Source organism: Aulonocara sp. 'chitande type north' Nkhata Bay, linkage group LG23 (genome assembly GCF_057382095.1).
Source record: "Aulonocara sp. 'chitande type north' Nkhata Bay isolate Kocher_YH1m ecotype deep benthic linkage group LG23, A_spYH_male_GT1.1, whole genome shotgun sequence".
Lineage (NCBI taxonomy): Eukaryota > Metazoa > Chordata > Actinopteri > Cichliformes > Cichlidae > Aulonocara > Aulonocara sp. 'chitande type north' Nkhata Bay.
The window spans coordinates 32768388-32793854 of record NC_141365.1 but is presented as its reverse complement, the minus strand read 5'-3'; the positions used below and the strand labels follow the sequence as shown (position 1 = coordinate 32793854).

Here is a 25467-nt window from a genome sequence, read left to right as displayed (position 1 = left end):
TTTAATTCTCATCCGTAAATAATCTGCTCTTTCACGTGATCCATTTTTTTTGGAAAAGTCTCAACAGGATCTTGAGCTTTATTGTGAAAGGTCGTTGCAAAAGTTTTGCGAGATCCCGAGTTTACAAAAGTCTGTCTTAATTTTTTTTTCTCCCATGTCCCCAGCGGGGCTCCGTAGTTGTTGCTAACCACAACGCATAAAAACATGCGCTTGTCCGTCAGTAGTGTGGTTATATAAAATATAAGAGAAAGAGAGAACTTTAAGAAATTAATATAGCCACTACAGTGACCATCAAAACGATGAAAAAATATTGCCGTAAACAGTTTATTTTGCAACACCACGAAACAAACGATAGTGTAAAATGAAACGATAGACGTTTTTATATCGTCATCCGATATATATCGTTATATCCAACAGCCCTACGTGTGGCTCATCCCCATATGAGGCTCAAATGACCGCATCTTAGCAGTTTATACTTCTTGCGGTTATCTGAGGTGGAATCTTGAGTCAAATAACGGTCTATGTACTTCTAAATGATATCTCAGTGTGCACTGTGCAGACCAGAAAAACCAGAAGAGGGGAGAGCTAATGTTTATTTGTGCTTGAGACCGAGACACACACAGAATGTGCTTTCCATTAACCAGCAAGAAAGAGTTCATTTGACCAAGTGCACATGGCTACTGTAACCAGGTTAAATAATTAAGATGGGATCATTAATTTAGAAACAGATGTCTACAACACTTTGATCTAGAACTGTCACTCTGACAAATCAACCAACTTTCTCAGGATTACCAGCAGGTTGTGGGATCATGTGAGCGATCGGGCCACAATCGTCCTCGGTACAGCAAGTGTCAGCTTTTCTCAACATTTATACTCCTTCCTAACAGAAATCATTTTACAAGAATGGGAATCTAAGGTGTTATTTCAAAGTCAACAGTAATTAAACTCTGAGTTAAAACCATCACTTTAAGCATCCAGCTTTAATGAAGTGGCAGCTTGATGAATATTAGAGCGCATTCCCTTTGCCTGTCCTTTGGTTTCTGATCGATTTCAAAGGTTATCCCATATCAGAGGGTAAAAGCGTTTAACCCTCCTCCCAGAGGGATGGGGTTTTTAATAACCAATTCAATTATTAATACCACGCCACATTGTGCTATACGTCATCCTTCTGTTCTCCGGTCCTACCTCCCCAGTTACAATGGTTAGAATAGAGGGGTGACAGGGCACCGATAGAGGAGCAATGAAAAATATGATGAATGCCAAAATAAAGTCACTTAAGGCCCTCCCTTCTTGTTTCATTCTCGTGCTCACTCACATACATCACATCATAATTGTATCTTTGCCTTTGTAGTGCATGCAATTTACCTGCACACCCACCCATCAAACTCAGCAGTGAAAATGAAAATTTGTAGCTATTGAAGTGTTGAACACTTAGATGAATAGCTGTACCCCTGCCTGCACCTATAATTACCTCCAAGTCACTGAGACTCTTATCTGAAAAAAGTCCCATGACGCTGCTTTAATATTCATGTTAAAAGCTATTAGGTTCTGTAGTTTATATGGTGACTGCAATAACAGAGATAATTATGTTGACATTCAGGCTTGCCGGAATGGATTATACCTCCAGTCTTGATGATACATTTTGACATTTATGCATGCTCTTATTTTTCTATATGCAGTTGATGCATCGTCATTTTATTTTGGTTTGATATGTTCAGTTTCTGTTCTTATAAACAATATTCTTACAAATAATAATAATAAAAGGTATCACTCCCTCAACTGAAGCTTCAATTTTAAGAGTTTCTGTAAACAGGCACTGGAGAAGTATTTATTTATTGGAAATCATGCCTAAAGTAATGTGCAAGATGTTCTTGTGGATGACAGATAATGGTGAAGTGCATTACATCTGAATCTATATGATGTACAGCTGCATTATTCACACAGCGATAAGTCTTTTCTTTTGAATTTTACTTGACCTAATCTAAAGAAAATATACATTTTGTTAATTCCACGGCTTTACGTATAAGGGCATTATTAAAAAGGTCCTTATCAGGTCTTACAATTTCAGATTAACAATTGATGACTTATTACATGTTGTCTTTATGATATCAAAGCCAAAATAAAACTAAGTACACCCCATGATTCAGTATCTTGTAGAACCACCTTTAGCAGCAGTTACCTGTTTACATCATTACTTTAGTTCAACGAGGTTTGTGGCCATTTGTTTTCCATGTGCTCTGTAACATTGATGTAGGCTTTAACCTTCATTTAAACATATTCCAGTATTCCTTATCTCATCTTATCCTAAATTATCTTTCATAAAATATGGCATGTCATTGCTAGGATGTTATCACTTACAGTCTAATTTCTTGGCACTCTCCCACAGATGTTGGATAATCAGGAGTTTTGTTTTGTTTTTTTCATGTGGGGTTGACAGATCACATGCACCTTCGTCTGTTTTCTTCTGTTTCTCGTAGCCTGTTTGTCTTTTTCATAGCAAATTTGATTTCAAACTTAATTAAAACTAAACTTTTTTAAAACTTGAGCCACAGTGACTTCTTTAGGATAGTGAAGATATTCCTCCTGTCATCAGAGGCTTCTTCAGTTTTAAAACAACTGATGGAGAGTCCCAGGAAATTAACCCTTAACCCTCAGACCAGAGGTGGGCAACTCCAGGCCTCAAGGGCGTCCTGCAGGTTTTAGATATCACCCTGGATCAACACACCTGAATCAAACAACTAGTTCATTACCAGGCCTCTGGAGAACTTCAAGACATGTTGAGGAGGTCATTTAGCCATTTAAATCAGCTGTGCTTGCTCAAGGACACATCTATAACCTGCAGGACACCGGCCCTCGTGGCCTGGAGTTGCTTACCCCTGCCGTAAACCAACACCTTGGGGGTGGTGCTGAGGGTCAATGACCCACTATTAATCATGCGGGTTATCACATGAACCAAGATGTGAAAAAAGGCGGGGTCATTACCCCCTCCAGAACAAAGGTGTGAAACCGCTAACATTACAAGGCATCACCCGAACCCACCGTCATATGAGCTCTAGAGGTCACCTCGATGGTTTGTCACAGTGGACGTAAATGGCCTCCTTTACTCCAAACCGTCTTTCTTCTCAGTCCAAACTGTGGACATTGTGTACTTTAATTTTTAGCACACCGCTTCTTCATTTTAGCTTAATAATTATTCATCTAACTTTATATTTACCTTACTTTAAGAGCTGCTAAGGACAAGTTGATTTTTAATATGTACTGATAGTTATCACCATGACTGTATGCAATTCCACTTACTAGCATGCCCAGCAATGTAAGAGAGCAGACATGCAAACGCTTAGTGTAAATATTTTCAAATTTTCTTGTATTTAACTAAATTTCTCAAAAAACAGAGCATATTTAAGATTGTTAAGTGCATGCAGTTCTTAGATTTGTTGCACCTTCACAAAGTAGAGACTCAAAGTGGCAAATAATAAGTTCTGACTCTTAATCAAAAACAATGCTCATCCTGTATTTCCTGTGATGCAAATCTACTTACAGACTCTTTGAAATGTCCATGTAGTTAAAATTTTAATCCTTTCGCCTGACCCTTCACTCTGAAAATATTGCTGATGGTGTCGTAAAACAGAAATAGAAATTGAAAGCTTCTCCCAGGCACTGCAAAGGCAATCAGTGAAGTCCTCAATAAAAACAAATTTGCAAAGAATCTGCAAGAAAAAGCACCGTATTACACTTTTATTTCCCAAAATGTGTGTGTATTTGAACACAGATAGTGAATGTTAAAGGCAGTAAAATTTTAAAAGTTCTCTTTGTTTTTCACTAGGTTCTTTCTCTGGGTGCCGATGTGCTTCCTGAATACAAACTCCAGACACCACGGATGGATAAGTGGACCATTCTTCACTACAGTCCATTCAAAGCAGTTTGGGACTGGCTGATCCTGCTGCTGGTCATCTACACGGCCATTTTCACCCCCTACTCTGCTGCCTTCCTCCTCAATGACATTGAGGAGCAGAGGAGACGGGAGTGTGGTTATTCCTGCTCGCCCCTCAATGTGGTTGATCTGATAGTTGACATTATGTTTATAGTGGACATCCTTATAAATTTTAGGACGACTTACGTCAACACCAATGAGGAGGTGGTCAGCCACCCAGCCAAGATCGCCATCCACTACTTTAAAGGCTGGTTCCTCATAGACATGGTGGCTGCCATCCCTTTTGACTTGCTCATCTTTGGCTCAGGATCTGATGAGGTGAGGATTTATTTCGTTTATCAGTCAGTTATCAACCAGGCAGAGTTGGAGATGATGACAGTGATGACCGAGTATCTGACTGCCTTTACAAGAAAAGCACTTGAACTCACAGAATAAATCACAACTCACTCTAAAGGTCTTTTAGAACACGAGATAACATTGGTGGGTTCATCCAACCCTATTTGTGTCCTCTCCCAGTCTCCAACCAGGGATCTTTCACCTGTTAGGCAAATGTGTTAACCACTACACATTATGGTCACTAGTATCTCAGTTCATCTTGAGGTGAATGTCGTTCAGGTGATTGAGGTTATTACAGTTCAGCAGTAACAATAGTATGTATGGTCCTTCTTCTTCTTCTTCCCTTTAGGGGTCACCACAGCAGCTCACTGGCTTTCATCTTGCCCTATCCCTAGTATCCTCCTATTTCACACAACCCTCTGCATATCCTTCAATACGTCCATGAATCTGTCTCTCTGATTTCACTCATTTCTTACTTCTTCTACTGACTTTCATTCATCTTCTCTCCAGAGCATACCTTCCTGTTACGTTTCCTCTAGATCCACAAAGACAGTGCAGCTCCTTCTGATCTTCTCCATGCTTCTCCATCAATACTCTCAAAGCAATCATCATGCCTGTTGTGCCTAACCCTAACCCCATCTCAACATGAGCCCATACACATTACACATTGATCGTCGCCCCTCTTCTTAACCTAGCTTCTACAACTCATTCTCATTGCTTCATGACTCATCAGCGTTATCCATCTGTAGTTCTTACATCACCCTCATTCTTGTAAATCGGTAAAAGATTGTATTACATGCTCTAGTTAAACAGTTCGATGCCCCACAAGTATGTTATCTGGACTAGCTGCCTTTATGCTCTTTAACCTGCTCATTTCCTCCTGACTAATCCTCTGCACTTCCAGATTCACGAACTTTCCTCCATCTTCCTCTCCTACTCATTTGCATAATTCAGCAGCTTCTTAAAGTACTCCGTCCATCTCTCGATACACACTCTTCCAATTCAATTCAATTCAATTCAATTTATTTATACAGCTCCAAATCACAACAACAGTCGCCTCAAGGTGTTTTATATTGTAAAGTAGACCCTACCCTACATACTACAGAGAAAAACCCATCAATCATATGAACCTCCTATGAGCAAGCACTTTGGGGACAATGGGAAGGAAAAACTCCCTTTTAACAGGAAGAAACCTCCAGCAGAACCAGGCTCAGGGAGGAACGGCCATTTGCCGGGGTTGGTTGGGGATAGAGAAGTCCAAAGGGATTTTTGTACTTAATATCCTCTCTGTCCTCTTAGATACAGATCAACTCTTTGTACAGTCACATTTAAATAAGTACAGAACACATTTAAATAAACTTAATCAGTAGATTAATGAGTAGGGGGGGGGGGGGGGGGGGGGTCATTTTTACCTGAAATAGCTTTGTGAAACCTAAATTGAAAAGAACTCTTTTTTTACACCATGAAGCTGCTGAGCATCAGTCCTGCCTTAGTTACCCCTGTGTCATCAGGCTACACTTTGGGCAGTATTTTTTTTTGAGATGTTATCTTGAATGCTTAGACTCCCAAACCAATCTGACACTTCGTTTTCGCATCTGCTTCCCTCCGCTCTCTTTTCATCAGAGACAGACTCTACGGCCCCAGGCCATCCAAATCTTTAAAAAGGTCTGTGCCTGCCCAACAGCTCTGCTTGCAAGTCTGAGGGAGATGGCTTAGCAAACTCCCGCTGCTGAGAACGGGGAGCAGCAGAGGACATAATTACTAGCTTGAGAATATACAAAAAAAATCAGATTAAATGAAACATTTTTTAATTATTTGCACTCCAAAATAAAATTACATACATCAAGGTTCATTTAATATTTAATAGTAAGAAAACATTTTAAAGGAAATACAATATTCCAATCCTTTACTGCCCCAAACACATGCATTTCTCTTGTTTCTAGAGCGGGTCTGATTCCCAGCCCCTTCCTTGCATTTTCAAATCAATCCAGGAGCAAATCTGGCAATGCAGTCCATTGCAATGTGTGAAAATTCCAGGTTCCACGATACGCAAAGCAATACCTTCAAAAACACACATAAAATTAGGATATATCCAGGATTAAGGTGTGTATTAAGAGCAAGGTCCTGATCTGATGTCAGCCTACTGGTTTGCCAAGTCTTTATTTACCATTAGGTGTGTGTTTCTTTGAGGAAGTACATGGCTAGAGGCCACCAGTGAGTGGCGGGCAAGGAAAAAAGAGCAGACAGCTGAGCGACACCACAGCACAACATACGTCCTCATCATACAGCCAAATGACTTGTGCAGTGACAGGATGTGTTCTACTTACAATTTGCGCCCACAGCACACAGTGTCAGGATGAGGCAAAAAAAAAAAAATTGTATTTTTACCTCCTCCAATCAAGAGAAGCTGAAAATAACATATCCATGTACATTTTTAGCTCTGGTCTTTAAGGTGTGTTATTTTAGCTCACTGTGCAGAAACAGGAACTATTTTTAGCCCTAATTTCATGCACTTTTGTTGCCTGGAAACCACATCTGACAATGTGTTAAGAGTTTTGTTGGGTCTTTTCTGCTGATTTTATTGGGTGCATATTCCTGGGTGATATCCTGCTTTGATTGGACTTGGCTGCAGGCTGGCACACAAAAGAAAATGATGTGGCTTCGAATTTGCCTGCAGGACTTGTTTCAACTCCTCCATCATTTTCATATCAATGTCCTGTTGTGATAAGATCAGATAGTTTGCATGTTATGTCCACATTCACATGGATATAGTGCCCGCATTTGACACATTTGCAAACTATGGAGGATCCCTGAAAAAAGTGAACCTAAATCACAATTCAAATGTCATTCACCTGAAATTCTGGGCAGACCACTGTAAACCTGGAACAAAGCCAAAATGTCAGGGTGCGTGGGTGGTTACATACATCTCTTCCGTGCCTGGTAGTAAATTTACATAAACACTGTGCTTCCAGTGTGTCTAGCTACTTCATGACAGTTCCACAAAATTGATCATATTACTGTATCTGCCCTCCTGAAAGAGACATTTATGATTACAAATATTAAATTAACCCTTTAAGGTCAAGTGAACAACACAAGCAAATCCTCTTTTCTATAACAGATGTCCTGTGAATATTTTCATGCAAATCAAGTGAGGCGTGTGTAATGGATTGCTTCCCGGCTTCACATTCTGTCTCCATTCAGAGGGTAAATGTGCATTGTTTTCCCCTTGGTTAAAGCAGACTGTACAAAAATGCACTCCAACTCCATTATGCTGTAAAACCTGCAGCAACGGCTGTACTAAACAAAGAGAAAGGAGGCAGATTCGTTGTAACAGGCAGCCCCCTCAGTCTCGCTTGTGCACACAGGAAGGACAGACAGATTTGTACTTGAAATTTTTCTGCAACTGTTCACTCAGACAGTAGACACTATAGTTGTGGATAATATGTTCTCTTTATAGATCACATGAAGAAGGGAAACATTTGGGTGATTATTGGCTTGTTCTGTGCCGTGCAGAGCTCTTGTCGGATAGAAGGAATGTGACCACTTTGAAGACAGAAAGTTATATCACACCCTTGGTTGACTCTTGGGTTTTAAAAGTGGCCAGGGGAGCCTGCAAAGCTACAGTGGCAGATGACCAGAGGGATATTTGGATATTTTCTGGGTATTTTTCATATAGTTTGTTCCTAATGTTAGCTTTAGCTTCACTCTTAGCCCCAAATGCATTCAACTTACTTTAAGATTTTAATCAATTTTACACATCATACAGCATGCACTGTGTCATCTGTGCAGGTCACTCAGAGTCACTTGCATGCTGGATAATTTGAAGCCCATCTGTTTCTATACAAGATTCATTCACTGTTCACTGTGTTGTCACTGAAAGGGAACACTGCAATGACAGATGGCTGTGATTTAGGGGTGAGATTGGAAGAATGGAGGCTCTTTAATGGACCCATCAGAAGCAGCTACAGCACTCTTCCTCAGCATGATGTAGACGCACTCTTTCTCATCAGTCATTTGCTTTCAAAACAAAACAACAAACAACAAGCCCCCTTCTTACTTTTTAGTGCTTTGAATAATCAATGTCGTATTTGCTTTCACCTGCATAGGCAAGCACAGAAGTGACGAAGCACAGTTACTAAGGTTTGTGCTTCTTTAAGGATATTAAGATAATTGCCAGGTGTGATAGGGAGTGGTTGGACCTATTAGCATTTTCTTGTACTGTGTTTACAGATTGCTCCACACTAATAGCCGCTCCACTCTCACGTTACACACTCTGTATTCATTGTGTCAAAAATGGGGACACATTGGCACACTGGCTTTGAGACTTTGATGGAGGTTCCAAGCTGGTGATATTTTTTGGTTTTTTTAAGCTCATTTTGCCATCATCATATGCAGTTATCGAAAAGGTTTTTTTTTTCATCTGCCAACAGATGAATCACCAAAGCAACCTTCTCTCTTTCATACGCTTTTTTGGCATGCCAGTTAAGAAGCCAGATACTTACTGACATTTTATGATTTGTAGAGCTTGAGGCAGGGAAGTTGTGCTGACACCAAGGGATGCTGAGACCTTGAAAGATCTGTTTATACCAGCACGAATGATCTACTACTGTATGTTGCAAAAAGCTACACCATATGTTTTTGAGTCGGTAATCACTTATAAGCTTAACTAAACAGTGAGTGAACCTAATCACTGATGGACCGATAACCATTAGAGCCCAACTGATTTATTTGCAGACCGATATTATTAGCCATTATTAACTTTTCAAGACTTTCATTTATAACCCCTGATAAATAAAAAGAGATGAGAGAAACTCCTTTTAGCCATGTTTTGAGTGTTGTATAATTTATCAATTTGCAAGTTCCCTGTTCTCAACAGGTAACGCCATAGTTCCCTGTTTCCAACAGGGAACTGGTCCCTGTCGGAGATTAAATAAATAACTAAACATTACAAATCTTAGGAACTCTATTTGTGTTGCGTGAGCCTAAAAGAAAAAAAAATAGGAAGTTTTAAATAGTAGGATTTTTTTTGAAATCCCTGAATACCTACACATCCCCAGATTTATCACCCAGTAGAATAAGGACATGAGTAAACTACCATCACTCCCTGTATCACATATTTTAGCACATTGTACCATGTACATATCCAAACGTAGAGTATTTAAAACACATAGATTTAAGTGAGCGTGCACTTCTCTGTTTTCCAGACTACCACTCTGATCGGTCTGCTAAAGACGGCCCGTCTCCTACGGCTTGTACGAGTGGCCCGTAAGCTGGACCGTTACTCAGAGTATGGTGCTGCTGTCCTCATGCTGCTCATGTGCATCTTTGCCCTCATTGCACACTGGTTGGCCTGCATCTGGTACGCAATTGGAAATGTGGAGAAGCCTTACCTGGAGCATAAAATTGGCTGGCTGGACAACCTGGGGGTGTCAATAGGTAATGTCTGTTGATGATAGTTCCTTCCCTCAGTTCTCTATTTTAAAGCTGAATTTAAAAGTAGGATAGAAAAATGATTATGTTGCATTTTACAGGGAAAAAATACAACTACAGTGACCCAAGCTCAGGTCCTTCCATCAAAGATAAGTATGTCACAGCACTCTACTTCACCTTCAGCAGTCTGACCAGCGTGGGCTTTGGGAACGTTTCCCCCAACACCAACTCTGAGAAGATCTTTTCCATATGTGTTATGCTCATTGGATGTGAGTGATAACTGAATGACAGCACATACAGACAGTTAGGAAAGACATAAAGCCAAACACTGAAACTAGTACTGTTTTCATTTTACATGAAAGATCCAATGTATTTTTTAAATATAAATAAATGCACTGTTAAAACCTGCTGATATAGCATAATTGGAACATAAAGGATTCACAGTCCACATTCAGGACATCAGTTTGTGCATTTCTGGCAGTAGCAGCAACTCCCAAGGTAGGTGTTATGTATATGAAGAGATGAACCCATCTGTACTCAAAGGTCACCTCTATGGCTTCTCTCCCAGCTCTAATGTACGCCAGCATCTTTGGAAATGTGTCCGCCATCATCCAGAGGTTGTATTCAGGTACAGCCAGGTATCACCTCCAGATGCTGCGGGTCAAAGAATTCATCCGCTTCCACCAGATCCCAAACCCACTGAGGCAGAGGCTGGAGGAGTACTTCCAACACGCTTGGACGTACACTAACGGCATCGACATGAATATGGTACGAGAGGGATGGTGTTTGCACTGGTACGGAACTATAACAAAACTGGGATTGCTGTTGGGTTTTTCTCTCTGCTACTTCTTCTCCCCCTTTTTCAATTTCATTTCTGTGAGTTTGAAGTTTTGAACCCCATTTCTGCTCAGTTTCAACTATCTTGTTCTGAAAAACGCTCTTACCACATCAGTGTGAACCTATCTTGCTATGTCATTGGCATAGTGCAATGCTTTCATTATCCTGTGCAATGTTTAGCCTTAACCAAGTGAATGAAAGCCACTGTTACTGTGTGTGCATACAGTAACTCAGGCTTTTGTCATCATGAACTGTTCATGGTACTTATATAAGTTTGTTTTTTCCATGTCTGCCTCATGTCAAATGGAATGACCCCACCACTCTGGTAAGAGCAGGAGGTACATGTGCTAACACAATGTTTATACGGATGCTCCTCAGTCTTAGAGCTTCACCTAGCTGTGTCTGACATTAGTAGTGTAATGCTTTGTTAGTTTCTCCATGAGACCATCAAATACACCATGTCAAGGTTTTATTAGTGCCCCAGACATGCATGTAATTAATGGACGTGTTCTGTTCATCAGGGTGTTACACAATTTACTGTGCATATATGGACATATAGCTATTTTGTACACAACTGTGGTGAAACCATACCACATATATTTTATCGACTTGTGCATGCCTTTATTAAGGAACACACACGTAATTCTTCATGTTTCTCACAGGCCCCAGTAATCGTCTATCATTGGTAGACTTGCATGTGGCCTGTCTTGAAGTTCCTTTTGCATGAAATCTGTGTATTCAAACACAACCCCATGATATTCATCTGGTACCAGAGAGAGTGAGTGAATCATGCCTGTGAGAGTGGGCACAGCCTCGCTGGGCACTGCCAGGTTTCCCTCCCACTGTGGGAGGCTTGGCTGCACGCTCCGCGGCGGCACCTGCGCTTGCCAAATGTTGTTCAATCTTTCCTTTCCAAATGTACTAATCAGTTTTTGTTGCGAGCAACAAAAAGCATGTCAGAGCCAGAAATCCTGTTCAGGCAACATTTCTTTTGCTGTGCTTGTGTCATTGTCTAAATGACAAAAAGAAGAAATGTCTTTGTGATGTCCAGTGAACTCAAACCTCATTTTCAAGCCTTTCAGTCTATGAAAATGTACACTTATTAATAGTCAGTTCAAGTTGTCCTGGGATTTTTAAGTTTTTTGTCAGTGGTCGCTGGGTTTTTTTTTTGTTTTTTGTTTTTTTTTGGGGGGGGGGGGGGGGGGGGGGGTTATGTCTTTAAACGGTAAGTGCAAAAATAAGTTTTAATTTTAGTTCAAAAATAATCGCCTCAGGTCACTTTTTACTGTAAGGTAAATACTGTACAATCGAGAGAAAAACCCCAACAGTGTTTTAACCAAACACCTGGTGACTGTGGAAAAGAAAAACTTCCTTTTAACAGAAGTTGAATGTGATGTCACTAGAAATGGTAATTGTAATGGTAAATGTGTAGGAATGCTTCACATTTTATCGGTTCAGTATTTTTTAAATGGTATTTGTTTTTTTATCCTTTAACAACAAACAAAGGGTCAGAGTATTGGAAAAAAAAAATTATGAGCGTTACTGAGGTTAGAATTCTTAGAGGATTCTCATTATGTGAGTACATAAAGAAACAGACAGAAGACTCAAATGTCAAATCTGTGTTTTGACTTTGTGATTTCATTTATCTACAGCTTTACAGTCTCTAAATGTTCTGTTTACCTCTTATTTTAAGCTCCTCAGAGGCTCACTAAAACAGTAAAAAGACATTGCAGACTATTTCTACTGCAGGGTTTTGAGAAGAAGGAAAGAGCACAAGTGGCAACTGTATTAAATTTCTCTGGAAGTCAAGTCAATTCGACCTACTGCTTCACCCCAAACCCAAAGTCATAAAATATAAGAAAAAAGAACCATCACATCTTACATAATATACTACCTCAATACGTCTGACCATACACATGTGTGCTTTGACTCAGGTCCTGAAGGGTTTTCCAGAGTGCCTACAGGCGGATATCTGCCTCCACCTCAACAAGAATCTCCTCCAGGGCCGTAAAGCATTTCACGGAGCCACCAAGGGCTGCCTTCGGGCCTTGGCCATGAGGTTTAAGACGACCCATGCGCCCCCTGGAGACACGCTAGTCCACAGTGGAGATGTACTTACAGCACTCTACTTTGTTTCCCGTGGCTCCATTGAAATCCTAAAGGATGACGTTGTGGTGGCCATCCTGGGTGGGTCTGCATTACTCATCTAAAGATTTACGTTAGATATGAATTGCATTCACATTAACAAACATTAACTTTAAAAGCAGCATGCTTTAAGTTAGTGGTTTTTTCTCTTTTCCATCAACCACCTGCTGATTGTAGGTTTATATAGATGGATGTCAAACTTCTTGTCTTGTCTAAGTTTAACCAAAGAGCCAAAGTATAACATTTTGTTAATAATTGTTTTTGATTGGCTTTCAGCAACAGAAAAAACATTTTTTCTTCAAATCATACTCTCATGTCTGAGGGTTTGATGAATTCTAGTGCTGTTACAGCCAGCATGAGCTTTCACAGTGCAGAAAACCCGCTGACAACAATTCAGCATCCAAGTATGCAAACATCTAAATGTTCTTAATTAGTGAATAACAATTGAATCCAGCTGATGAGCCAGCTCAAAAACACTTTAAAAGGAACCTCAAAAGAGTATGACTGATAGTCCTGTCAGTCCAGTCTGGTCGGACTTGCCTGAGTACACCTCCATCAGTGTAGATGCAGGTGGGCCAGCTAAATGAAGATGGCTCAGTTGTGCTATAATAAGGCTGGGCTGGCAGCTGAGCTCCCTATCGGGTATGTTGTTTTAACTTCAAAGAAAATTCTGATTACTGCTCCCTCACAGGCATGCTCAAGATGAAGGGAGAGGACAGAACACAGTGGGGGGGGGGGGGGGGGGGGGGGTACATATAGTGGGATGAGGGTAACAGAGAATATGTGTTAATGGAAAAAAAAGGGCACGATTTCTTTCATATAGAGACAAATGACAAAAGAAATGGGGAGGGATGAACGAGTGGGCAGGTTAGAGAGAAGAGAAGAGCAATAGAAAACAAAGAATGTGAAGTGACAGCGGAAGAAAAGAGAGTAGAGAAATTTTGTGTGGTTGTCAGCGTGGTGTGATGTAGTGCTTGATGACAGAAGCCGCATTCTGCTATCAACAGCTTCCAGATTTAATCACAGCAAATCTCATCTGGTCTCCCTGTTTTTCTCATCTCAGCTGTGGGCAGGTGTAGCCTGCTGAGCCTTTTATACGCTTGTTTTTCATTAAGGGCTCTTTTCACACAGCCAATAAGGTCTAGAGAAAGCACATGACACAATAGGGTTAGGATAAGCAAGGGCCATCACATGTAAGTCAGCACATTCTCTGTGAGGGAAGTAGATCAACACAAAAATAACACAAAATGTAAATAAAATCTCATAAATCCATATTTTAGTCAATATGAAACAAAGTTTTATCGTTATCATTTTAAGAAAAACAGGTGGAGGAACATTTTGCATCTAATTAGCTTAATTTGTAGCTCAGTAACATGTTTGGTTATAAGAAAAGCATCAGAGGGAGAGTTTCTTAGGCAGAGGTTCCCCAGTCTGCAAAACACTGCATCTACAAGTTATATATGCTATATGTTCTCCAGTAACTTTAATTTAATTTCTTCTGCCAAAAATAAATGTCCTTCATAAGCTGAAAGATGACACTTCCTGTGTCAACCTCCCCACTTGTTTCTTCTTTAGGCAAAAATGACATCTTCGGAGAAATGATACACCTGTACGCAAAGCCGGGGAAATCCTGCGCAGACGTGCGGGCGCTAAGTTATTGTGACCTGCAAACCATTCAGAGGGAGGACATTCTGGAGGTGCTGGACATGTATCCAGAATTCGCGGACCACTTCTTCACTAACCTGGAGCTCACGTTTGACCTCCGTGATGAAAATGCAAAGGTAACTTAAATAAGGCTGGCCCCACCGATTATAGCAATATAGGCTTTCATATTCAGTTCTATTTTAAAGAAATTTCTGTAATCGCTCATTTGCTGGAAGACAAGAATGAGAGAGTACTAATCGCTGGACAGAAGACATGATGTGGGAGGTTGTAATAACACGTTAAGTGAGAGAGCAGCATCGTGTGTGTGTGTGAATCCAAATGAGCTAGTTTTATCTTTTAAAAAGAGAGCTGGGAGTGCACTTTGTGTTGACCTTTGGTTATTTATTTAGAGAACTGGAAAGCAGAGAGGGACGCAGAGCAGAGGTGACACATGAGAAGAGCGTGCTAGGATTACAACAAAAACAGCAGAGACATGGTGTTCCAACAAGACAGGCAGGAGTTTATATTGCTTAGTTAAGGAAGCTTGTTGTTTTAATACCAACACAATTTTTGTGCTTCTAACATTTTTACTTCTAGAACAACAGAGGCGAGTGACACAGATATGGCACAGACTTTTACGCTGGTTCAGTCTGATCATACATCATCTCTTTATAGGTGACCTACTCACAAGAAACTGATTCTAACATGGATGACTCCAAGTGTCGAAAACGGGTCTCATACAGAAGGAAATCCTCCACAGGTCAGCGTGATGCACAAAAGCACTACTGTTGGTGGTTTTAAATGGGAAACCCTGTTTATTTTGCATCTGGATAACCAGCACACATGCTGTTTACTGTTTACTGTTACCATAGCAGTGCCATTTATTCAGCCAGCTAACACCTCAGACCTGCTGCACCCTCATTTAAATATTCCTCAGAAACATGCTGCCAAAACTGATACATACCATGGATATCTTGGCCTCCAGTAAGGTAAGTTATAAGGAGCAGTGCCTAAAAGTCGTTCCTGACCATGTAACAAGTCTCTAGTAACAACTTTAAAATGCAGAATATTGAAAAAATTAGAAATGGCTCTGCACAGAAAGTCCACATTAGCTAGTCTTCCTTTGCTTTTTGTAAAATCCAGAAAACCCATTTAAAATCCTCATAAAATCCATCTGATCTTTCAGGCCCTCTATCTTAAACACCTCATAGTACCATGTTATCCTTACGAGCACTCTTCAATACGCCTGCACGGCTTACTTGTGGTTCCCGCAGTTTCTAAAAGTAGAAGGGGAGGCAGAGCCTTCAACTATAAGGCGTTTCTCCTCTGTGGAAACGGCTTCCAGTTTGGGTTCAGGAGACAGACAGTGTCATAAAGCTTATAATTAGGATTGGATCAGATGCCTGAACCATTTTTAGTTATTCAGGTTTTAGATGTGTCCTTGATCCAACACAGCTGACTTAAATGGCTAAATTACCTCCTCAACATATCTTGAAGTTCTCCAGAGGACTGGTTTAAATGATTCAGGTGTGTTGACCCAGGGTGAGATCTAAAACCTGCAGGACACTGGACCTGGAGGCCTGGGGTTCGACACCCCTGGGCTATAGGCTTGGACTTCCAGAAGATTGTTGTTGTTGGTGGTTGCTCTTTGTTCATCTTGTCTTTCTCCTTATGACTCACCTGGCCTCAGCAGGTGACAGCACCTACCTGAGCCTGGCTATGCTGGAAGTCTTCCTGTTAAAACAGAGTTTTCCTAATACTCCTGCCCTGTCCTTCCTCACCGGGGATTGTCAGATTAATGACAGAGTAATGTGAACATTCTCTCAGTTTTAATTTATTTACTTTCATTTGATCAACTTCTGAAAACTTAGTCATAAATTTTACATATAAAATTTGACAATCACTTTAAACTGTAAGTCTAAAGTCTGCAAATTCTTTTCACTGTTTTAGACACAGATCTGTTTGGACTTGTGTAAAAGAGAGACACACAGCATGTAAATCTGCCAAATCAAATATGGAACTACCTGCTGAGGTGACCCTTGTGAGTAAGGGAGCATCTGAAAGTAGCTTTTATTAATAATTAACAGTGAGCCTTTCATCCGAGCAACAGCAGCTGCAATTATGGATCTTATGACTAAATGACCAAAGTTTGGGTATTGAATTGTCAGCATAATTTGAGAGAAATGATCTCCAAAACCACTGTTACACTCTCTGTTTAGCCTTATTTCATGTTTTTTTTTTTCTGTGACTGATGTTTCACATACCTGTACCTATCACAGAGACTCACATTCAAATGAAGTCATTTTCCTATACATGTACCTGTGCACAGAGCCTAGGTGGAGCTGAGTGTGAAGCCTTTCTCAGACCTATTTTTAGCACATCTATATTGTATCCAGAAAGATTCCAGCATTTTTTTTAAGTGGATTGAAACCACATTTGGACATTTCTAGAGAAGTGTGTCAGTGTGGATGCTAAAGTCAGTTTACAAAGCGTCTTTTGTCATGCAAAACACAGGACGCAAAGGACAAGGTACACATGCAGAGCTGCTTACTTATTACACTGTTACCATAGCAACTCATTCAGATAGCCGGGCGACATGTAGACACACGAATCCAATCTGATCACTTAACCAAATAACAGTATTGAAACTGGGCCTTAAAAGGAAGACAGCAGGCAAATCAGAGTTGCCTGATGTCTTAGCAAAGCATGTGACCTCCCTGTGTCAGGTCAGAAACTCATGAGGGCTAATGAGAATGAATTTTGGGTGATGTGTTTTTCAATGCTTTGGATGTGTTGAATGTCTTCAAGAATTCAACATTTAGTTATCACACAGTGGCCTTTTGGCACACCGTCCACTCTGTAGGAAGTCATGGTGACCTTAGCTGCGAATTCGGTTTTTCCTACAAACATTTTTGATTCTCAGGACAGTATTTTAAATAAACAGGTCTACGCAACGATGCCTCCAGGTGGTGTTTGAGTTACACTGAAGCCCACTGATGCTCCATTTAACTTGCCAAAGCTGCGCTTCCTCATTCCTAGCCCCTTCTCATGAATGTGTGCTGACTCAAGTGCAATGACAGCCTCAATGTTAATAAAAGGGGAGGTTTATAAAATAAAAAAAGCTTATTTCCAGAAAAGATACTTTAATAAAGAATGTTTTCTTACAGTTAGGCTGGGTTATATTAGGTTTCTTTGTGCAGTCATGCTCAATCATACAAACTGAAAGCAATTCTCTGAACCTTCCTATTTGCTGCGGCACTGTTAATGCATTGTGAAAGTGCTCGGCACTGACAAGCTGGACTTGTTTTGTACTTTTCTGAAGCTCACGCATGACAGAATTTAAAATACAGAGAAGTCTAAACAATTTCATTAAACTACATTAATTAATCCATCTTTTGTCACTGTCACTGGCAACAACATACAAAAAGAGAACCTCAACAATCTGACAGACCATTTTAACAGGAAGAGGCCTCTGGCTGAACCAGGCTCAGGGAGGTGCAGCCATATGTTGACTGGTTGGAGTGAGGGGGAAGAGATGAGTGGAAAGAAGAGCACAGAGAGGCTACAAACAACAAATGGGGAAAATGGGGGGAGGTGAGAATAGATAAGTGCTCAGTGCATCTCCCAGCAGAGCCTATAGTAGCATAACTTGTTTGGATATCCAGATCCAGACTTATATGGGCTCAAAATGTGGTCAAAAATATTTTGTACTTGTAAATCGGTTTTGTACTTGTAAATCAGGATTTGTATGTGTAAAAAAATTTGTGTGTGTGTAAAAAAGATTTGTATGTGTAAAAAAGATTTGTGTGTGGACTTAGCCAAAAAAAACCCTGCAAGTTACAAGTACGAATTTTGACCCTATTTTTCTTCCTTTCATCTGATTGGTCAATGTCATGTCAATCACAAATGTAACAATCCAATCAGAGAAGTCCCTATATTAAACACGTAGACCTGTGACACAAAAATCACCAAACTCAGACGACCACAGACTGTTTTCCTTCGTGGTGATGAAGGAAAACTCTGGGTTGGCATGTAAAAGGGCATTTATTCCCTTCAAAGACCTGCAGTTCAAAAAAAGCACCCCTCAGACAGCCAAACCCATCTGTTCTCTGATTGGATTGTTACATTTGTGATTGACATGACATTGACCAATCAGATGAAAGGAAGAAAAATAGGGTCAAAATTCGTACTTGTAACTTGCAGGGTTTTTTTTGGCTAAGTCCACACACAAATCTTTTTTACACATACAAATCTTTTTTACACACACACAAATTTTTTTTACACATACAAATCCTGATTTACAAGTACAAAATATTTATGACCTCATTTTGAGCCCATAGACTTACTCATAACCTGTAGGAAAAAGAAGAGTTTAAAGCTTAATATGAAAAGTAGGGAGCATGTCTGTCTCTTAAATCCAAACTGGGAGCTAGTTTCACAGAAAAGAGATCCAGTAGCTGAAGGCGCTGCCTCCTAGTCGACTGTAAAATAAAATACACAAACAAGTCTGCAGTATGAGAGTGAAGAGCTCTTCTGTCAACAGTTGATACTAAGAGATTTTAAAAATATAATGCTTCATCATCATTCAGTACTTCGTACGTGAAGTGGAATATCTTTAATTTAATCTAATTGGTCACCATGGTTACGAGTCCTCTGTCACTGGTGTCACCATCTCACAGTATAACACAAGTAGGGACAGAGAAAGTAGCTAATGGTCCATTTCACAGTCTAGCAGCTGGCATATCTTGCCTACATCCATCAGGTGTGAAGATTTAGACCTCACTTCAGTTTGGAATGAAAAGCTCATGTTCACTATTCATTACTGCTGAACAAGCTTGCCTTGTAAACACACATTTGGAACATATTATGATATAATGCACAACATTAACAGGCTAGATTGTGCTTTAACATTGTTTGTCCTCACTTTAATCCCAAAGCAAGACACGTGCTACTGTTGTCAGATAACAAAGGCAACCCCCACATCCCCAGAGGAAGTCAGTGTTCCCCCAGCAGGTTTCCTGACTGCACTTTGTGCCCGTAGGCTCCCACAACCAGGACAACAAGGAGACTGCAGTCACCTACTGCAACACAAAGCAGACGAGGCAGATCTATGCTTCCTCGGCAGCTGAGAAGAGGAGAGAGTCTGCTGAGGAGGGAGAGGATGATGAGGATGAGGAGGAAGAGGAAGGCAGGGAGGAGGAAGAGGAGCAGAGGCCCTTGTGTTCTGGTGTGCTGGGCTACCCGGTGGTAAGGGACCACGCCCTGGGCCTTGGGTTGAACAGTGCTTCCAGTACACAGGCTGGAGACAACGCACAGAACCAGGAATACAAAGGTGACAGAGATGTCAGATGTATTTGTTCCTACAAATGAAGAGGTTTTTTTTATCTCTCCATCAAGTAACAAGAGATTAGTCTTTATTTCTTTCCTGTCATTCAAATAAATGTTTTTTTCTAACAAAAACCAAGTGGATAAAACACTAAAGAAACATCTGGGAAATTACTGACATTGTTCAAATACACAGTTTCCTGTAAATCTGGGGGGTTTTTCCCTGTAAAGGTTGACACCAGAATAAGTAATTAACTTAGAAGTTCATTTTCAAGAATTCAAAAAACCCCAGTTAAAAAAGCCTGAGGGGAGGATTGTCACATCTATTAAAAATCCCAAAAAGGATTATGTGTCATGTTGAAACCTAAAACCAACTCAGTAATAAAATGTTAGAGGATTTTATCCAGCACTTGGCTCGGGACACCCCTTGTGACTGTAGGTTCGGGCCAAACTGAAGGATCTGTTGGAAACATGTTGTTAATGTGAATGTTGTTAATAGGACTGTACCGGCTGTAAACGCGCAGCAAACCGATACAGAATCCTCCTATGCATTCCGATGCAGATGCAGCTTCCACATAAACAGCTGCATCTGACTTCATTTGATCTGCACTCTCAGTAGTCAGCTGCAGTCACCTTAAATCCTCCATAAATTGGTTTAGTATAAACACACGCACAGGGCGCTCCTGAATTTTAACTGCAAGTCAAACTCAGCAGGATTCCACACTGACGTGGGAAATCTGTGTCAGTGTGTTGGTTTGATAATATCCCACAATTCAGATGTTACAGCTGTAAGAGGATTTGTTCTGGAGAGCAGAGTGATATTGATTCTTACAAACTGGCGAGAGAAATGCACAGGAAATGTCAATTTAATCTCTAGCAGAAACCCAAAAGAGAGGCAGGAAAATCCCACTGAGGTTGTGATGCAAGCTGGGGTCAGATGGGTGTTTTCCTCTCCAGTGTAAATGTCAGGAATCAGAAGGTGGTAAGCTGCTCGGAGCTCAGTAAAGCTAAATGATGAGAGGGCACAGCACATACAGTGCTTTCCCTGAGAAACCATTCTAATAACACAGATCGTTTCTTGTGCACGCGTGTGTATGCGTATTCATCTCTGCTTGCATGTCTTTCCCTCCAGAGCTCCACCCTGACGAGTGGGTGCGTCAGCATCCCGGTGAGGCTGCGGAGGAGTCGGCTCACTGCCAGGAAACACCAGCCAGGGAGGATGACAGTGACACAGAGCTCACCTATGGAGAGGTGGAGCAACGTCTAGACTTGCTGCAGCAGCACCTCAACAGGTGCGCAAGGGCAAAGGGGAAGGGTTTTGAAACAGCTTGTTGGTCATGTCAAACCAAAAGACTGCAAATGCTCTTTGTATCGTCAACACTCAGGATTACGTTGATACAGAGACTTCAGGCAACTTTAGCGGCTAAACTCAATAGTGAATTTCTAAATGCGATATAGCAACAGCAGCAGGAAAAGACCAGTTTATCAGTCAATGCTGGAGCTGAAGCTGAACGTCCCTGCAAAAGTCTGCTGAGCAGAATGGAACATGATGTCAGTCCTAAACACGTTACTATCTACATATATAAGTATATATAGCATAAGTATTTTTTTTTTCATTTTTCATTTCATTTATCATTAATCACCCAAACATGCTGCACATCCTTTCCAACTCAAGCGCTCTGCCTAGCCAGTCAGTAAAAGTCCTTTTCGCCTTCATTAGTGCCTAGGATCACATAGAAGTCACTGCAAGCCTTCTGTCTCCATTCTTCAACTCTCTGACTACTCAACTTATTCTTAGCTAACCTATTTCTTTGAATACATTCCTGCACTTCTCCATTTCCCCACCAAGTACACCAAACAGCTTCTTGGCAGCTGTTTGGTGTACTTTAGCTGTACTTTCCCACTCATCGGTAACACTTCCCTACAAACCAGAGCAGGTCTCTCTCCCTGAACTGTGCATACGATTCTTTCATCCTCAGCTTTATTTGTACTTGCTTCCTCTTCTTAATATACAGTAATTTCCTATAGACTACCGTCTGACGCTAACTAGCGACATTCTCCCCTGACATAACTTTGCAGTCTTCTCTTTTGGATTCCCCTTCTGCATAAGATGTAATCCACCTGTGTTTAACTTCCTTCATTCTTAGATCACCCTATGTTTCTCCCTTTGTGTTTACAGCCATTTCTGTCCATTTCACAAAATCCACTACCATCTGTCTTTCTCGATTTCTCACTATAGCTATACAGCATGCCCTCATCACCTCTGTTCCTTTCATCTACATGTCTATTGACATCCACTCCAATCACCACTCTTTCGCCCATGGGAACAGTCTCTACTGCTTCATCCAACTTACTCTAGAATTCCTTCTTCTAACTGACATATTCAATCTGTGACACTGACAACATTCAGCATCACCCCTTAAATTTCTGGGTTCAAACTCATGATTCTGTCTGCAACCCTCTTCACGGTCACATTATTCACATACTTTTCCTTCAAGTTGACCCCCTTCTCCATTTCTCTTCCTATGTAGACCACGCATTTTGATCTCTTCTACTTTTTTTGCATTGTTGAAACCACTCATAGCTCATTTTTATACCAGAAAGCTAGCTTTCTCAGTTAATCCCATAAAAACTATAACACATCCTTTTTCTGGGGAGCAACTGCCAAATCACGGATGTCCTGTTTTTAAATAAAGGAACAAAGAAAAAAGCACCAATATGTAAACTTTCAGGCTTTTTTCACATTTTGAACAGTTTTGGTTAAAACTTAAACTAATCTATTGGTCAGTACTACTGGCCAATCAGATTTACCATCACTAGTCAATGTTACAGGAGCTAAATCAGTGGAATGCTATTTCAGGATTTTTCAGGCACTTAACCTTTGGATTACTAAAGACACCTCTGGGATCATGTTTGACTCAATTTTCTATAATAGGCTTTGTATTTTTCAGCAGCTTCTTTGAGAGCTAGCCATGTGAATCCCATAATTCTGCCTATAATTGGCTAAAACTTGCATACACATTTTAGGCCAGACACCCACTGCAGCTGTGTTAATGCAGAGAGTGGACCATGTGAGCAGCTGGTGTGATTCTGGGCTGGTGCACTGATACAGATGAGGGGGAGGAAGACAGTTAACGACTGTCTATTTATAGCGCAGAGCCAAAAGATACAGACAAATTGCAAGGGTTTCGACGTCATCCTACGAGGTTTGGTTTGTGGAAGTCACAGTAAAGTTGCCAATTGAAGGAGATGGCATTTGTTAGCAACTGTCTCACAAATCTCACATGAAGTAATGAATTGAAGGGTGGAACTACTTGAGTTTCTTCAATATTCTGCTCACTGCCTCTCGGTAGAAATTCTGGTCTCATCACTGCTGAATACCTTTCAGCCATTTATGCTGATTCAGTTGATGGGCAGGCTTGGCCACCGCACCACCAACCCTCATTTACCCTCACAGCAGAACCGAGACAAAGTGTTTACTTCCACTCTGTCCTCTGGGTGAAAAAAACCCCACTCACCTGACAAAGTACCAATGTGCTTGAGTCTGCACTGGAAAGCTTCTGTTTTGCTCGCTGTGTTTACTGACTCTCTTTATTTTGTACTGAAGGACAGAAAAGGAGTCTGTAAGCAGGGGGAAAAGAGGTGATTCATCACCTAACACCCTGTGGCTCATGATGTAACTTGGTGCATAAGGTGATGCAGCAATCTCCAGGAGAAATGAAAAACAGTTCATTTTTATAGAGGATTTCATACTTTCAAGTGCAGATATCACAGAATCAGGTTCAAAATCGGCACAACAGTGAGGGAACTGAGCACTGGGAGCACTTCTTCATTATCTACTACTTCACATTTCCACTTCATTTTGGAGGGAATTACTAGACTTTTTACTAGCGAATATCTTTAGCACACAACTCAGAATATTTGAATTATCTTTCCTTATTTATTGCTGGTGAAATCTTTAATGCATCAATACATGCACACACTATATGTGTTCGGTCACACCTTTGAGAATTCCTCATCTTCCTGAAGGCTCTGCATTTGAGCAGGATCATACTACCGGGAAACTCTTACTATATGAAGGAAGCTTTAAAGCTCCCTCTAGTGTTCCATCCATGGTACTGCACTATACTGTGGTATGCTTTTTCTGTCTGCATATTCATTGTATAACAGTCCACACACTGCATAACTTACACTCTGCAAAACAGTTGAAATTTACACAAATACATTTTTTAAAATCCTGGTAGTAAACTGCACTACTGATACACTGATACTATTACTGCAGACGTTGGGGATTTAGTAAGAGTACTTTAGTTCTCTATCATATCAAGACTATCTCTCCACTCTGTTACATATTCCATATGTATGGGGTATAACCCCCACATATGAAATATGTAACAGAGTGGAGAGATAGTCTCTCGCTCAGAGAACAAGGTGACAATGTAACCGTATGTTGTGTAGTAATGATTACCTTTAATGGTCTTCCTTGCTGTCACAGCAACAGCGAGTAGCCATTACCAGAAGACTTCTCTTAGAAATAACAGCTGTTCATTTGTTCGGATCTCATTTAATTAAAGTTTTTGACTGGTGTACTCAGAACTATCAAGCAGGAACTCATCACCTGTTTGTCATCAGTATGGAAATCAGTCTTGATTGAGAGTTCTATAGAACCATTTGATTCATGTTACAGCAGCTTATGAGTGAATGAACATGGCGCAATAAAAGTACTTTTAGAAGTACGTCTGTGAAGGTTCTCAGTCATCCAGGTCATCGCAGTCTAAGGAGCTTGGAAAGAAGATTTAAACCCAGTGGGGGGTTACTCCCACTAGGTTTATATCTGGGACTCTCCACCATTTGACCTTAGAACTGAAGAAGCTTCTCGGATGAGAGGTGAAACGTCTTCAAGCAACTTAAAGAAGTCCAGACGCTTTTAGAAGTACATTTTTCCAAACATTTACATTTACTTACATTTATTTAAATTTACTTAGGTAGAGTTAGGGGTTACCACTTTCTATAGTCTTGCTAATTACCTATTAATTTTGTTTGACACCCCTGATGTCGAGCATCAAAAATGGGGGAACTCCAGGCCTCAAGAGCTGGTGTCCCCACAGGTTTTAGATATCACCCTGGATCAACACAACTGAATCAAGCGATTAGTTCATTATCAGGCCTCTGGAGAACTTCAAGACATGTTGAGGAGGTAATTTCGCCATTTAAATCAGCTGGGCTGGATCAAGGACACATCTAAAACCCTGCAGGACACAGGCCCTTGAGGCCTGGAGTTCCCCTCCCCTGATGTAAACAATCAACTATCAAGGCTCATTGTTACTTTGTTGAAGTGAACTTTTGTTCTGCTAATATATTTCCTTCAGATGTGTTTTCTCTAATGAAACACAAAGATCTACAGCATCCAAAATGGAACCACTGTCATGCTGCTTTTCAGTTTATTTCATGTTTTGTGGCCATCAGACTTGAGTCCCAGATGACTGCAGACATCCAGGCTATCCTGCAGCTCCTTCAGAGGCAAACAGCAGCCGGTCCTCCAGCTTATAGCACCGTCACCTCCAGCCCAGAGTACCAGAGGCCAGCCGTCAGGATCCAGCTGGTGTCTGCCATCGATGTGAGCCCTGCTCCATCCCAGCCGCAGGTACAGCAGAAGCTTAATGAGTGGAAACGCTGATTTTCCCTAACACTGCCACGGTTTTCAGCTGGTTGTCACACTGTTTTACAATAGCTTTGGCTCCGTTTTTGTGGTAAATTTCAAATCTGTATAATCTTAAGATTCTTGTTGATGAATTCCAATCATAGTTTTTGTGTTGTTT

The 25467-nt window shown here is 40.7% G+C and overlaps 1 protein-coding gene across 6 annotated transcripts in view; it reads left to right on the top strand.

Annotated features, from left to right (window-relative positions):
* The window catches only part of LOC147302243 (voltage-gated inwardly rectifying potassium channel KCNH7-like), a 77699-nt gene that overhangs the window by 45470 nt on the left and 6762 nt on the right, over positions 1-25467 (top strand). For 5 of the 6 annotated variants that reach the window (XM_086283499.1, XM_086283497.1, XM_086283498.1 and 2 more), the window contains 10 exons: positions 3824-4249; positions 9472-9703; positions 9799-9966; positions 10266-10465; positions 12469-12721; positions 14255-14460; positions 14999-15083; positions 19365-19655; positions 20781-20940; positions 25115-25292. In XM_086283499.1, coding sequence (XP_086139625.1) covers positions 3824-4249; positions 9472-9703; positions 9799-9966; positions 10266-10465; positions 12469-12721; positions 14255-14460; positions 14999-15083; positions 19365-19655; positions 20781-20940; positions 25115-25292 — 2199 coding nt within the window. The remainder of the gene's footprint in view (positions 1-3823; positions 4250-9471; positions 9704-9798; positions 9967-10265; positions 10466-12468; positions 12722-14254; positions 14461-14998; positions 15084-19364; positions 19656-20780; positions 20941-25114; positions 25293-25467) is intronic. The other variant, XM_086283496.1, reaches the window with a different exon arrangement.